General features: G+C 42.3%; 2 protein-coding genes across 2 annotated transcripts in view; both read left to right on the top strand.

Annotated features, from left to right (window-relative positions):
• LOC311052793 (glycerol-3-phosphate dehydrogenase [NAD(+)], cytoplasmic) overlaps window positions 1-15,594 on the top strand; it is a 346,962-nt gene that overhangs the window by 87,230 nt on the left and 244,138 nt on the right. The gene's annotated exons all lie outside the window — the stretch shown is intronic.
• The window catches only part of LOC311053063 (uncharacterized protein), a 37,213-nt gene continuing 25,028 nt past the window's right edge, over window positions 3,410-15,594 (top strand). Inside the window, exon 1 of the mRNA XM_084068441.1 lies at window positions 3,410-4,166. Within this exon, the coding sequence (XP_083924567.1) occupies window positions 3,882-4,166 (285 nt within the window). The 5' untranslated portion in view covers window positions 3,410-3,881. The remainder of the gene's footprint in view (window positions 4,167-15,594) is intronic.

The following is a 15,594-nucleotide window of genomic DNA, read 5'->3' as shown; positions in this document are numbered from 1 at the left end:
TATGCATAGATGCATAGATTTGGGCGTTACAATAATAAAGCCAATCACGGTGCCAGATGCCATTGCCTTTAAGAGAAGACTGCGCAAGCCATTATCCCCAGTGCAATCTAATGCTCTCTCCCTCTCTGCCCATGGAAGAGCAACGTTGCCTTGGGATAAAATTATATTATCACTCACACATTGCTGGTTATAGAGAACTTTAAAGTACAGCAATCTGCTTGTGTTCTGGATTAATGAAACAAAAATGGTCTGGTGTGGTTATAGCAAACGCAGATCAAACAACATCGTATTTGTCTTTGTTAAGCTTAATTGGCAACTGCTGATAAAAACAATGTATTGACACAAGGAATTATCAGTCACACTTATTATGTGGATTACAGGCAAAAAAAAAAATCAAACTTTATTTCCTGCGCAATGGATTAATCAAACTGAACAACTCTCGACATGCAGGCGTGCTCTACTAAAAAAAATTGTTATAGTGGGTGGTTTTAGAATCCGCTATGCGCTTTCCAAAACGTGTGTGGGCAAGATCATTTTAGGGATAATGCAACAACACAGCCACGGCCACACCTCCAGGCGCAAATAACAGAGTCGGCATAATGTATAGCGGGTAGTGCCACTGTAACATACCGTTTAGGGACAGTTCCAGCTGCCTTGTGCGTAATTCACGGGTAGCGGGTAGTGCGAAGGGGTAAGGCGCCGCCCAAGATAGGGCCCCAAGGTGCATCAACTTAGCAGCAAGTATATACTGTACTGTACATGATATCAGACATTAAGGTGCAAAAAGTGTCAGGGCATTGTCAGATTCAAACCATAGTCCACAGAAAGGTCACTTTTTACTGTCAGGGTGAGAAAGTACTTGGTATTATTCAGCTGGCGTTGGTCAAGTGCCTGAGTGACTGCTGGCACTTTTCTATAAATGTAAAGGAACTTTTCGACAGCGTGCGCCTGGTAAGAAACTATTGAGATCAGTTGGAGTTGTGCTTCATGCATTCAGGCTGTCTGGGAATCAGAAGGTTGCTGGTTCCACCCTGGGGTCAGCCCGGGTCGAAGTGTCCCTGAACAAGACAACTCACTGTAACTGCTCCCCGGGTGCCCTAGGTGCTGTATTCGGCACCCTAATAGTTAGGATGGGTATTAATGGCACCCACTGCTACTAATAGTTAGGATGGGTATTAATGACACCCACTGAGTTAGGATGGAGAAACCCACACCAGTGCATGTCTTCTCTCCAGGTGTGACCACACTGGAGAAACCACACCATTGCATCATGATGTCTTCTCCAGTTGTACGCAGGCTCTGTGAAGACAGTAGATGATGATGCTGGGTGGTTATACTGAATGCTGGGTGGTTATACTGATTGCTGGGTGGTTATACTGATTGCTGGGTGGTTATGCTGAATGCTGGGTGGTTATGCTGAATGCTGGGTGGTTATACTGATTGCTGGGTGGTTATACTGATTGCTGGGTGGTTATGCTGAATGCTGGGTGGTTATACTGAATGCTGGGTGGTTATTCTGAATGAATGCTGGGTGGTTATACTGAATGCTGGGTGGTTATACTGAATGCTGGGTGGTTATTCTGAATGAATGCTGGGTGGTTATACTGAATGCTGGGTGGTTATACTGAATGCTGCGTGGTTATACTGAATGCTGCGTGGTTATGCTGAATGCTGGGTGGTTATGCTGAATGCTGGGTGGTTATGCTGAATGCTGGGTGGTTATGCTGAATGCTGGGTGGTTATGCTGAATGCTGGGTGGTTATACTGAATGCTGGGTGGTTATACTGAATGCTGGGTGGTTATGCTGAATGCTGGGTGGTTATACTGAATGCTGGGTGGTTATACTGAATGCTGGGTGGTTATACTGAATGCTGGGTGGTTATGCTGAATGCTGGGTGGTTATACTGAATGCTGGGTGGTTATACTGAATGCTGGGTGGTTATGCTAAATGCTGGATGATTATGCTGAATGCTGGGTGGTTATACTGAATGCTGGGTGGTTATGCTAAATGCTGGATGATTATGCTGAATGCTGGGTGGTTATACTGAATGCTGGGTGGTTATACTGAATGCTGGGTGGTTATGCTAAATGCTGGATGATTATGCTGAATGCTGGGTGGTTATACTGAATGCTGGGTGGTTATACTGAATGCTGGGTGGTTATGCTGAATACTGAATGCTGGGTGGTTATACTGAATGCTGGGTGGTTATACTGAATGCTGGGTGGTTATGCTGAATGCTGGGTGGTTATACTGAATGCTGGGTGGTTATACTGAATGCTGGGTGGTTATACTGAATGCTGGGTGGTTATGCTGAATGCTGGGTGGTTATACTGAATGCTGGGTGGTTATACTGAATGAATGCTGGGTGCACTGAATGCTGGGTGGTTATACTGAATGCTGGGTGGTTATGCTGAATGCTGGGTGTTTATACTGAATGCTGGGTGTTTATACTGAATGCTGGGTGGTTATACTGAATGCTGCGTGCGTGGTTATACTGAATGCTAGGTGGTTATACTGAATGCTGCGTGCGTGGTTATACTGAATGCTAGGTGGTTATACTGAATGCTGGGTGGTTATACTGAATGCTGGGTGGTTATGCTGAATGCTGGGTGGTTATACTGAATGCTGGGTGGTTATACTGAATGCTGGGTGGTTATACTGAATGCTGGGTGGTTATGCTGAATGCTGGGTGGTTATACTGAATGCTGGGTGGTTATACTGAATGCTGCGTGCGTGGTTATACTGAATGCTGGGTGGTTATGCTGAATGCTGGGTGGTTATACTGAATGCTGGGTGGTTATGCTGAATGCTGGGTGGTTATACTGAATGCTGGGTGGTTATACTGAATGCTGGGTGGTTATACTGAATGCTGGGTGGTTATACTGAATGCTGCGTGCGTGGTTATACTGAATGCTAGGTGGTTATACTGAATGCTGCGTGGTTATGCAGAATGCTGGGTGGTCGCGTGTGTGCGTGTGTGTCGCGTGTGTGCGTGTGTGTCTGTGTGTGTGCGTTCATGTGTGTTGGTCAGTCAACTAATGGCAATGTAGGAGCAAAAGAGAGAGGCCGAAAGAGAGAGAAGAAAAAAGAAAGAGAAATTGCAGAAAGAGGAGAGGAGAGAAACAAACAATGCATGGATGAGTGAGAAAGTCAGAAAGGGGGGAACAACTGTGGAGAGAGAGAAAGGAGGAGCACAGAGAGAGGAGAGGGAGAGAGTACAGCAAGGGTGGGGATGTTTTTGCGTACCAGTCAGTGCCGTGTCTGTAATGTGAACTCTGTGCGTGTGTGTGTGTGTGTGTGTGTGTGTGTGTGTGTGTGTGTGTGTGTGTGTGTGTGTGTGTAAGGGAGGATCCTAGCTCTCTAAAAGCCGAGTCAGGAGGGGCCGTTCGGCAGAACTGAGAGGAGAGAGACAAGGAGAGAAGCAGTCAGAAGTGAGAACACTCTGTCTGCACACTCCACTTCAACACACACACACACACACACACACACACACACACACACACACACACACACACACACACACACACACACACACACACACACACACACACTCACACACACACATGCGCGCGCACACACGCACGCACATACACATGCACACACACACACACACACACACACACACACACACACACACACACACACACACACACACACACACACACACACACACACACACACACGTACACGTACTTAATGCAGGGTCACTGACCTACTGAAAAAAGGTATACACACACACACACACACACAACCACACACACACACACGCGCGCGCGCGCGCACACCCGTTATTTGTTTCATCACACGGACTCCTCTGGAATCATTCTGGACTGACCAAAGTAAAAGGGATAAACTTCAAGGATAAACTTCATTTCCCAGCATGCAACAACCACAGTGGATTAACTCTGCCCTCCCGGGGGTCTGGACCACCTCGTCCTCGGCCCCCCACCGGACTGCCCAGAAACAGGCCTCCGGGGCGAGGAGGAGAGGGCTCGATGGGTGGGGGGTGTCGGCGTGGAGCTGGATGCTCCTCCTGGGGTCTCTGCTCCTGCTGCCCGGGGGGGCCTGGAGCTTTCTGTCCGAGGAGCAAGAGGAGCTGATCGTGGAGCTCCACAACCACTACAGAGGGGTGGTGTCGCCCAGCGCCTCGGCCATGTTACCTCTGGTGAGTATAGCTTTAGCCTGGCAGGACAACACAGTCTCACTCCCAAGAAGGCACATATTGCCTTTTGGTCAGAACCCCAGGAAGGCACTATGTGTCGTCCAGGGCCGCCCCCGGTGGCCCTGGACGACACATAGTGCCTTCACATAGTGCCTTCCTTTCCTATACAGAAACAGAAGATCATATAGGCTCCTGCCTATATGATCTTCTGTTTCTGTATAGCCAGTGGTGGAAAAAGTACTCAAATGTTTTACTCAAGTAAAAGTATCAATACTGCAATGTCGAAGTTCTCTGTTACGAGTAAAAGTCCGGAATTAAAAATGCACTTAAGTAAAGTGCAAAAGTATTCATATCAAAATGTACTTAAAGTACTAAAATTAAAGTACTAAAATGTTTGAAATTAGCAGATCTACAAGCTTGTAGATCGGCTATTTTCAAATAGCCTATAGGTATAAAATAGGGCTAAAGTGGTTAATGTATGTTTTATAATGTAATGATTTATACCTGCAAAGTAACTAGTAACTAAAGTTTTCAAATAATTCTAATGGATAAAAAGTACAATATTTGCCTCTGAGATGTAGTGGAGTAGAAGTAAAAGTACTGAAATTTGGAAATACTCCAGTAAAGTGAAAATACCTCAAATGTGTACTTAAGTACAGTACTTGAGTACATGTACTTAGTTACTTTACACCACTGTCTGTAGCGCAGGGGTCTTCAACGTTTGGCAGGCCAAGGACCCCTTAGCTGAGAGAGAGATGAAGCAGGGACCCCCCAACACAAAAAATGTCATAGATTTCATGTATGGCTTTATTTGTGTTGTGTGAATGAATGTTTTTTGTTTATTTCAGACAGTTAACCACTTAAAGGAGTAGTTCACCCAAAAGATGACTTATTTTCTACACCCCTATACACACCCCATGAAGCATTGAATTCATGGAGTTTTTTTTTGTTTTTTACGCATTCCTAAGCCAATAATTTGGAAAGATCCTAATGTATCCGGTAGGATTCTCAAAGTAGACTCTTTGAGTCTCCTATACCGGAAATACACCCGGTCATCAAATTATTGGTTCAGGAATGCGTCAAAAACGGCTTCATGGGGTGTGTAATTGACAGAAAATAATATTTTTGTTGGGGTGAACTATTCCTTTAAACCCTAAATCCGGCATTGGCTCTCTACTTGGTTTTCTCCTTTTTTCCCTCTACACCAAACCTCTTTGCCGAAAATGGCTAAAGTTTTCCTCAGAATAGGGATGCTGGGGTTCAAGTGGTTAATGTCAACAACAAAAAAAAGTTCCTATCACACAAATAATTGGCGGCCCCCCTGTAGTAACTCTAAGGACCCCCTAGGGGTCTCGGACCCCCTGTTGAAGACCCCTGCTGTTGCGTGAGACGGCTTGATGTACAAGCACATCCCTCGGCCATGAGTACAGTACACCCCTTGGTCATGGCGCTAGTATGTCGCAGAGACTTATGTCATTGGTAGCGTGGACATCTTGGTGGGGAATAAACAGGTTGACTTAACATTGACCCCCACCATTATGTCTGCAGCTACTATGCCACGCCCCCCCGTGGTGACGACACGTTGACAAGCACTAGTTTATCACGCACAATTAGCATCATTCGTGTTACCTCTGGTAGGAATATAGTCTGGTAGGAACTATCACCCATGTTACCTCTGGTATAGGAACTCGCAATGTGGTGTACGAAATTGTGTTTCGTTCATTAGAGTCAGTGGTAGAGTCTATAATGTGAATTGCTGGATTTTAAATGTTGTCTGTTAGTGGTCCGAGAAATATTCAACAATGACGTGTAGAGAAGTAGCATACAGTATGACATGACATGGTTAAACTGCCAAATTTTACACTTGGCATGCTGAAAATAGCCGATCTACAAGCTCACAACGCGTCATGCTGCAACGCGTTGTGAGCTTGTAGATCCGCTATTTTCAGAGAGCGACACCCGAGTGTCTTAGATAGTTAGTCTTAGTTTTAGTCATCATAGCTTAGTTTTTATTTAGTTTTTAGGGTAGCCTAATGCTTAACTTACTGTATACCCGCAATGTGTCGCATTGTGACAGCTGCACTGTCCAGGTGTCCAGGCACAGCTTTCAAACCACCTGGGAATGTGGTTCAAAATCTGATTAGTAAAAAATCATATTCCATGTGCTTTTTTCTTCCTGTTCAGACTTGACAAAAAAACTATCTGATGAAAATCTGGATAGGCCAAAAAATCTGTATTGGGCTGCCGGTCTGAACATAACCTAAGATAGACTTGATAGGGGGGTTACATAGAAATTGTCATAAATAATAGCCTATATTATTATATTATTAATAGCCTATAGTTTTGCACTTCCGTTAGTATATATCTATTTTGTTTTGACTTTATGTTTTCAATTTCAGTTTTTAAAGTGGGCTTGCTAGTTTAGTTTTATGATTTGTCAAAAAAAAAGCTGTCAAGGGTGGCTCTTGGAATCAATATGCATAATTAGAGGCTAGTACTGCATAAACATGAAACAGCTGAAAAAAGGGGGGGATTAGCTCTTTAAAACCAATCTGACCTCCATCAGATGCCAGGAAGATGATTCAGTTTGGAGAGGAGATGGGAGTGATAGAGAGGCCAGCCATAAAGGAGGCAGTGTAGTAAGTTACATAGATTAGAAGTGACTGTCCAATTACAGCAAGAGAAACCTGTCTGCTCATGTCAGCAGACTCAGCATCCCCCCCACCCATCCCCACCCTCTCCCTCTCTCTCTCTCTCTCTCCCTCTCTCTCTCTCTCTCTCTCTCTGCACAATATCCCATTTTACATGTTTCCAAATGTATAAAAATCCATTTGAAAATAGATCTACAAGCTCACAACGCGTCGCTTTTGTGACGTGTTGTGAGCTTGTAGATCGGCTATTTTCAAATAGCCATGGCTGAAGTGTTTTACAAAGTAACTAGTAAATAAAGTTTTCAAATAATTGTAAAGGAGTAAAGTATTTGCCTATAGAGAAATAGTGGAGTAGAAGTAAAAGTATAGAAAAATGGAAACACTCCAGTAAAGTTAAAATTCCTCAAATTTGTACTTAAGTACAGTACTTAGTTACTTTCCACCACTGCTCTCTCTCTGTGTCTCTCTCTGTCCCTCTCTGCCTCTCTATCTCTCTCCCTCTCTCGCTGTCTCTGTGCGTGCATGCGTGCGTACTGGGACAAGAGAGAGGGTGGAGGTGTTTAACTCTTTATGGGGACATGAGGTTTACTGGAATGTCTTTCTTCAATAGATTGAGCTGTTGTCAGTTTTTTTTTAGGATTTAAAGGTAGGGTAAGTGATTTTCTTTGGTTAAAATAAGTGTTAAATAGCTCTATATTCTGATAGTACTCATTGCTATAGAGTGTTTGTTCAGTAAAAGGAGTCTCCTTGTCTCTCCAGCTCTTTATAAAACAGAAAATGCATTTTCGTTTCAGTTTCATTTCCAATTGTATCCAATCAGGATAGAGAACTCAATCAGGATATAGATTAAACAAGTGAAATTGGAAATGATGACACTAAGAAATGAGCAGGCAAAATTGGAACTGGAACGCTATAAAAATGAAGCTTAAAAATGGGTACTTTCTCCTATTGGCTGAGATTTTGACACCTTGTATTTTCTGTTTATTAAAGAGCTGGAGAGACAGGGAGACTCCTGTTACTGAACAAACACTCTATAGCAATGATTACTATCAGAATATAGTGCTTTAACCCTTTAACAAAATACTTTTCGTTTTAACCCAACAATATCACTTACACTACCTTTAACATTTTATCATTTAAAAATACATAGCAGTCTACAGTATGCATGTTCTCCCCGTGTCCCCTAGGGTAGGTACCCTCACAAAAAATGCAGTAATCCTGGTCTCTATACTGCCTCCCCCTGGTCAGCCGGGGCGCCTGATGGAGGGGAAAGGAACTGGTTGGAATAACGCGTTCCTTCCATGCGCTACGTCCTACCGGGCAAACTCCCCCCTGTCAGGTGATAAGAAGTGACCTGCTCACTCCTCATGCATTGAAGGAAGCATGAGCTCAGTTCGGGGCTCTCCCCAGGCTGGCAGAGGGAGAGTAGCGCCCAGGATTACAGCTTAGGCAATCGGCACTGGGTGAAGAAAATGGGTTACAACAATCGTGGGATGTCAGGAATGAGTAGCGGGTAGGGCCCAAAAGCAGACAAGGTAGGCAGAAGTATTTAAATCAAAGGATTTATTAAATAAACTGAGGTTTCCAAAAGCAGGGATATAGAACAGTAGGCATCAAGCACTAAACATAAACTCACGTGACATAGGTCTACGGACCAACAAGAACATAATGCCAACACAGGGTTTAAATAGACAGGGGAGTAACAGGACGCAGGTGAACTCAAACTACACTCAACACTGTGATTGGCTGGGGCACAACAGGACACAGGTGGAGAACAACACTAATCAAGGTTAAGAGAGACAAGACAGGAAACAGTAAACAAGGCAGACAGGAAACAATACTACAAAGTAGAAGCACAGAACACCAATGCAAAAGGCAGCAACAGAATGACAGATATACAAAATAGAACATGCAGTATGCAGAAATATACAATATTCAGAACATACAATATGCACTTTAGGCCTAACCGGCCAAAAGTGTCCACGACCAAATAAGGGCATTCAAGGTCTAAATTATAAAGTCAAAGTCCACGGCCCGAGGAGCGGACCGTGACAGTGGGATGAAAGACAGAAAGAAAAAATACATAGCAGTCATTACAATGCCTTGTCATGATGCAGCTCCAATACAAGTAAAAAAAAAAACTTAAAATGGGATTCAACCAATCCTCTTACTTTTACTCTATAAACAAATCTACCTTAGACTACCAAATACGCAAACATCATATAGACCCCAGAATCTTAGAAAATGTATTAAAATGTGTCAATTAATATGTGATGTGTCAATTGCAAATAATATTTACTATTAATACATAATAATGTATTTAATAATCACTATAATAGGCTCTATGCACAGCAGCCATATTGGAAAGAAATTGGGCCTCTTCTTACTTCCTTCACAGGTGTTACCAATGATACTAATGAAGGCTCTGTTCTGGTCACTAGAAACACTCCATTTTGTTTCCCAAATGGCCCCTTATGGTGGGTGTGTAACTCTGAGAGTGTACAAATGGAACCAAATGGACCCGTAAGGGTCCATTTGGTTCCATTTGTAAGGGTCCATACAAATGGAACCAAATGGACCCTTACGGGTCCATTTGGTTCCATTTGTACACTCTCAGAGTTATGGGGTCCTTGAAAATAAGACAACCACTACTGTATGCCACACCAAATGGAACAGAGCCTTAATTAGTATCATTGGTAACACCTGTGAAGGAAGTAAGGAAGGGGCCCAATTCATTCCCAATATGGCTGCTGTGCATAGAGCCTAACTTACGTTTTTTCACAATTGTTAACACACGTTTCTCAAAACAATAACGGCTTTCTCAAAACTGCACACACAAAACTGCAAACCTCACACACAAAATGCTAAACCCTACACTCCCTTTGCAAGATGACGCTTTGCCATCAAATCTTTTAACTGTTCACAAAATGGAACTCGTGTTTTCATTTGGTACACACAGCCATATTTTCAAATGACACACACATACCATTCATTGAGTACACACAACTAAGCATGTGCTGCACACTACCAAACATTTACAGCACACTGCAGGGCAAAATTGAAAACACAATCATAGAAATGGAACACACCATATGAATGACATTGACAATTTATTTTGTAAAATGACTCAGTGTAGGCCTACTTTTTTCATAGTGAAACATAAAACAAAACACAAATATGCAGCCCAAAAAGTTTTATTTCTCTACATGATTTAGGCATCATGCCTCCGGTTCATGTCTGGCCAGAGGGCCATCCACATCATAGGCAATGTTCTCCCTGTCCAAGCAGTGTTGGAAGAAACGCCTCGAGTGGCGCATGAAGCCCTGACAGACCGTGAACAGTGACTAGGGCTGTAATCGATTTTCACGATTTTTGTATAATGACATTTTTCGATTTTGAATTGGAAAAAAACATATTTTACTAATCGAGAATCGTTTGTTTTGAAAAAATCGGAAAAGAATCGGAATCGTGACCCCAACAATCGGAATCGAATCGAATCGAATCGAATCGTGAGATAGCAGAAGATTCACACCCTAACAGTGACGTCGCCACAAGCCTCCTCCATGGCCTGGAGAAGTGGGACCCGGATCTGTGGGTTCCGTTCATTTACCTTCCACCTCCAAGCTCAAAAGAACTCCTCAATGGGATTCAGGAAAGGAGAATAAGGTCGAAGGTACAGAACGGAAAAATGTGGGTGGTCTTGGAACCACTCACGCACTGGAGCAGCCCGGTGGTGCAAATTGCTCACCAGACCTGAATGTTTAGAGATTTGACTATTTGTGTGTTGTAGGTTGATGCTTTGAGATTTTACGTGAGAAGTGTGTGCAACAACTGAACATGTGTGTAGTGTTTGGACAACAAGGTGTGTTGTAGATTGATGCTTTGAGATTTTATGTGAGAAGTGTGTGCAACAACTGAACATTGTGTGTAGTGTTTGGACAACAAGGTGATAATGTAATTGACATCAGAGTGTAAAGAAGGAAAGTCAGAGTCTAATGCAAATAAGGGAGTGTGAAGTAGTGCCAAATTGGGTGGAGCGATTAGTACATGAAGTTAAGGTTGTGAAAATTGTTCTGAATTTTTGCTTTTTGTGTGGTAACAATTGTGAAAAACTGTAATAGTTTAACCACTTAAACCCTAGCGTCCCTATTCTGTGCTGGAAATTCTGTTACAAAAGTAACAGATCTACAGGACAAGTTCAAAACGTTGTGAGCTTGTAGATTTTAGGGGGGAAAAGATGGGGAAAGCAGCGGACCTATTATAGAGCCCTGGGGGACCCTGGTTAATTAAGTGGGGTTAAAGTGGTTCACGATGATTCAATGAATTCATATCGTTAGTATTGTGACGATAACAATTATCTTCATAATAAAAGCCATAGACTTTGACAATTTGAAAATACTTTGCATAAAGGCACTAGAAATCCTCATCAGCATGTATCCATTTAAAACAGTGGTTTTCAACCTTTTTCGCGTCAAGGACCCCCAAATTGACACATATTAGCCCACGGACCCCCATTTGAAAAGATATGCCAGGGACTCAACCATTTTGATTTTTTGGTTGTCCCAATCTATACACTGTATCATCAGCATTAGTGTTCATTTAACTCTGAGAGTGTACAGACATATAAGGGTCAATTTGGTTCCTAATTATTAATTTGGCTGGGGACCCCCTGGAACCCCCTCAAGGACCACTGGTTGAAAACCACTGATTTAAAACATGGAACATGCATTGAGGGTGAGCTGTCATTTTCAAACACAGTCACAGATGCAGACACTGACAAATAATGCAGACATTAAAACTACCAATAAAAGAAGAATGCCACAATTAAAACACAATTAAAAAAAGTAGCAGTGATAAAGACAAAAAATAAAACTGTAGGAATTGACAATATACGACAAGTAAATAGAATAATAAATCAATAAGAACAATACTACTAAAAACAATGAAAAAAAAAAGCTCAAAGCAATCACAGTCACAGTCAATAAAATTGGTATTAATGAGGTCAACTTAACGTCGCTCTTGAAGCGTATTCCAAGTATGTGGGGCACAGTAACAGAAAGCAGATCTTCCCAATGCTGTATTACATTTATTGGAACCTGCAGGGTCTGATTTGCTTTAATTCGATGTGATGTGATTTAGCTTTATTGTTCCCTTGAGGACATGTGTCCTCTGCATTTTATCCATCCTAAGGAGCAGAGAGCAGCCACAGTACAGTGCTTGGGTCCAACTCCACTTGTACAGCACAGCAGCCATATTATCACTTCCTTCCCAGGTGTTACCAATGTTACTAATGAAGGCTCTGTTCCATTTAGTGTAGCACAGTGGTTTCCACTGTGGACCCTTACCCTTACGGGTCCATTTGGTTCCATTTGTACACTCTCAGAGTTATGGGGGTCCTTGAAAATAAGACAACCACTATGCCACACTAAATGGAACAGAGCCTTAATTAGTATCATTGGTAACACCTGTGAAGGAAGGAAGGAAGGGCCCAATTTATTCCCAATATGGCTGCTGTGCATAGAGCCTATTACCGATACCAGAGTATCGGAAAAGCTGCCCATACTGCCTAGAATGCTGGTATCGCTGTCGGCCAGGATGCCAGTCTATGCCATTCCGATACCACGTAATTTATCACATGGTGATATTGTTTTTTTACAGTCATATTTTGAATGCTTCAGTTGATGTTGCACGACTGTTTTATACTCTTGTACTATTTACATAATTAGTTTGCTAACTTATAGCTCCACAAATATCGATGGCATTTTGATTATTTTAAATTACACACTGGTATCGTATCGGTATGCGTGGTATCGACCGATACGCAAGTTATGGGTATCGTAAGGAAAAACTGGTAATCGGTACGTCTCTAGCCTGGGATCAATACCATTTTCGGGTTTCTGATCCGGTCGGGAGAGGAATCAACTTTCCGTCATCAGGCGCGTCATCAGGCGGCCGGAACCAACGCCCGGAACAAAGGGTGCCGGTATCGCCCAAAAATGATTCCCCGGGATCAAAGGCATCATAATTTTAGGGCCTACTCAATAAAACCCTTGATGCGGCGTAGTCTGGCTTACAGGAATAGTTGGTTTGGTATATCCATCTTTTATTCCAACTCGTAGCGACTGGCGAGACTAAACTAGTTATACTCGATTCAGCATCGAGTGGTCCAGACTGGATCACACGGGCCAGTTGGGAACGAATACCAGGCTTTCCTCCGAGGTGGAAAGTCTGGTGACGCGAGGTACCTTGCTCAAGGGCAATGGCAGGTGCACCTTGCATGCATGTCTTTTAGCGGGGGAGGAAACCGTAGGGTCCCAGACAACAGGGTGAACGGCAACAATGGATACCAGCATTCCAAGAACGCAGCTAGGCTGAGAGGAGACAGGAGGAGAGCTCTGAATAGCTTTGTGAATGAATGAAAACAAATGCTGATCCCTCCTCACTGACCACGTGTGCATTTGTGATGCATGATGCATGATGCGTGCCTGTCTGGCAGGCCAGTAGACAGTGGTGTGTTCCAACTCTCACCAGTGATACTCTGTACTCTGTACTCTGTCTGTACTACTAAGTACTGTACTTAAGTAAGATTTTGAGGTATTTTCACTTTACTGGAATATTACCAATTTCCAGTACAAAAATGTTACCTTTACTCCACTACAATTATTGAAACTAGTTACTTTGTAGATTTTGATTATTAGTACAAAACATGCATTACCCACTTCATGCAACGCATTGTTGTAGATCTGCTATTTAATTTTTTTTCATATTTCAGACATTTGAAAATGTGTGAAATGGGACATTCTGCATATTGTACGTTCTACTTTTGGTACTCTAAGTACATTTGACACCAATACTTTTGTACTTTTACTTGTAACAGAGTATTTCTACATTCCAGTATTGATACTTAAGTTAAAAATGTGAGTACTTTTACCACCACTGGTGATGAATCTCAGGCTATATCAAATCTGATCTCTAGGACTGACTGTCCACATTTACAAGTGATCAGATCAGATTTGCGTCTTCAGACATCGTCGACCTATCTGCATTGGTTACAATTGTAGGCATTTAGTAGACGCTCTTATCCATTTTATTACAATAAGCAAGGTAGTCATCATCAAATGCAGGGAGACAGTGTATAGTGCCTCAGTAAACTATAGGATCACAGTTATAAGCCAGGAACCTAGCATCAGTCTAAACAATACTGTCAAAATAACAATCTATACTTTGAAACTATAGGATACCAGGTAGACAATCAACCTAACGTTTAACATTGTGGTCAAGAAAAAAAAACAAGCCAATATAAGTAACAAAAACATGAGAACAAAATGACAAAGGTATGTCTGCATGCGGTCGTCATATCTAGGTCCGTCACCATGGTAACAATGTAATGCCATAGGCATGATGAGTGGTGCTTAAATGAGTAGTTCACTCAAAGAATTACTTATTTTCTATCAGTTACTCACCCTGTGAAGCCTTGAATTTATGGAGATTTTTTTGTTTTTCTTAAGCCAATAATTTGCTGACCGGCTCAACTAACCAGCATTTGAGTCTCCTACCGGTTGGACGGGGTCACCCTCAGAAAATGGCTGATCTACAAGCTTGTAAAACGGCAATCTACTGTCATGCGACAAAGTATAAAATAGGGCATCAATTTATGAAACAAAAGATGATATATATGGAGATACAAGCTTTCTGCCGGACTGGACAGTGATGATTTGCAGGTTCAGGGTTTAAACCAGTGCTTCTCAAAGTGGGGTCCAGCGAACCCTCAGGGTTCCTTGAGTGGGTTCCAAATGGACCCTTGCAGGTCTGTAACTCTGACCGGGTACAAATGCACAAATGCACATACACTCTCAAGAGTTATGGGGGTCCTTGAATTAAAAAGGTTTGAGAACGAGGTGATATGGTTTAGACATAATAGGCTGACACTTTTAGTACCAAACACTCAGAAGAACAGGTGAGTGGAGATGTCAGCTTTTCACTGCTTTTGCCTCTGTCAGAACACAGCCACCATGTCCCTGAAAGGAATGTTCAATAAAGCGCTGTTGCCAGGCAACAAATCCATTTCCAGCCAGGCACAGGCAGCAAAGAATTTACTCTAATATTTTTTAATAATAACATCCAGAAATTAATAACAGCATGCGGTGGAGACTCAATAATGTCTTCTACCCTGACCCCATAGTGAGTGGAATTAATCCTGTGGTCTGTGGTCTATTAGCCGGAGCCAGTTCAACCCATGATTAACAGCAGACAAAGTGAGCTGATTACTAATTACTGAGTAAATCTGACGGCTGATTAGTTCTCACACTGCATTCCTACACTCCATGCAGTGGTGGAAGAAGTAGGCTACTCACATTTTTTACTTAAGTAAAAGTACCAAAACCACAATGCAGAAATACTCTGTTGCAAATAAAAGTCAGGTAGGCCTATTCAAAATTTACTTGAGTAAAAGTACAAAAGAATTCACATTAAAATATACTATAAGAACTGAAAGTAAAAGTACTCATCTTGCAGAGTGTCCCATTTCACAAGTTCCAAATGAATAAAAATGCTTTGAAAATAGCCAATCTACAAGCTCACAACGCGTCGCTATGCGACGCGTTGTGACCTTGTAGATCGGCGATTTTCAAATAGCCTAAGTATAATGTACGTAGGGCTGAAGTGGTTAATGTATGTTTTGTAATAATAATCAAAATCTACAAAGTAACTAGTAACTATTGCTTTCAAATAATTGTAGTGAAGTAAAAAGTATAATATTTGCCTCTGAGATGTAGTGGAGT

This window comes from Gymnoscopelus microlampas (assembly GCF_963454915.1).
Source record: "Gymnoscopelus microlampas genome assembly, chromosome: 10".
NCBI lineage: Eukaryota > Metazoa > Chordata > Actinopteri > Myctophiformes > Myctophidae > Gymnoscopelus > Gymnoscopelus microlampas.
The sequence above is the reverse complement of the archived record's forward strand: the minus strand, read 5'-3'. Positions and strand labels throughout refer to the sequence as shown.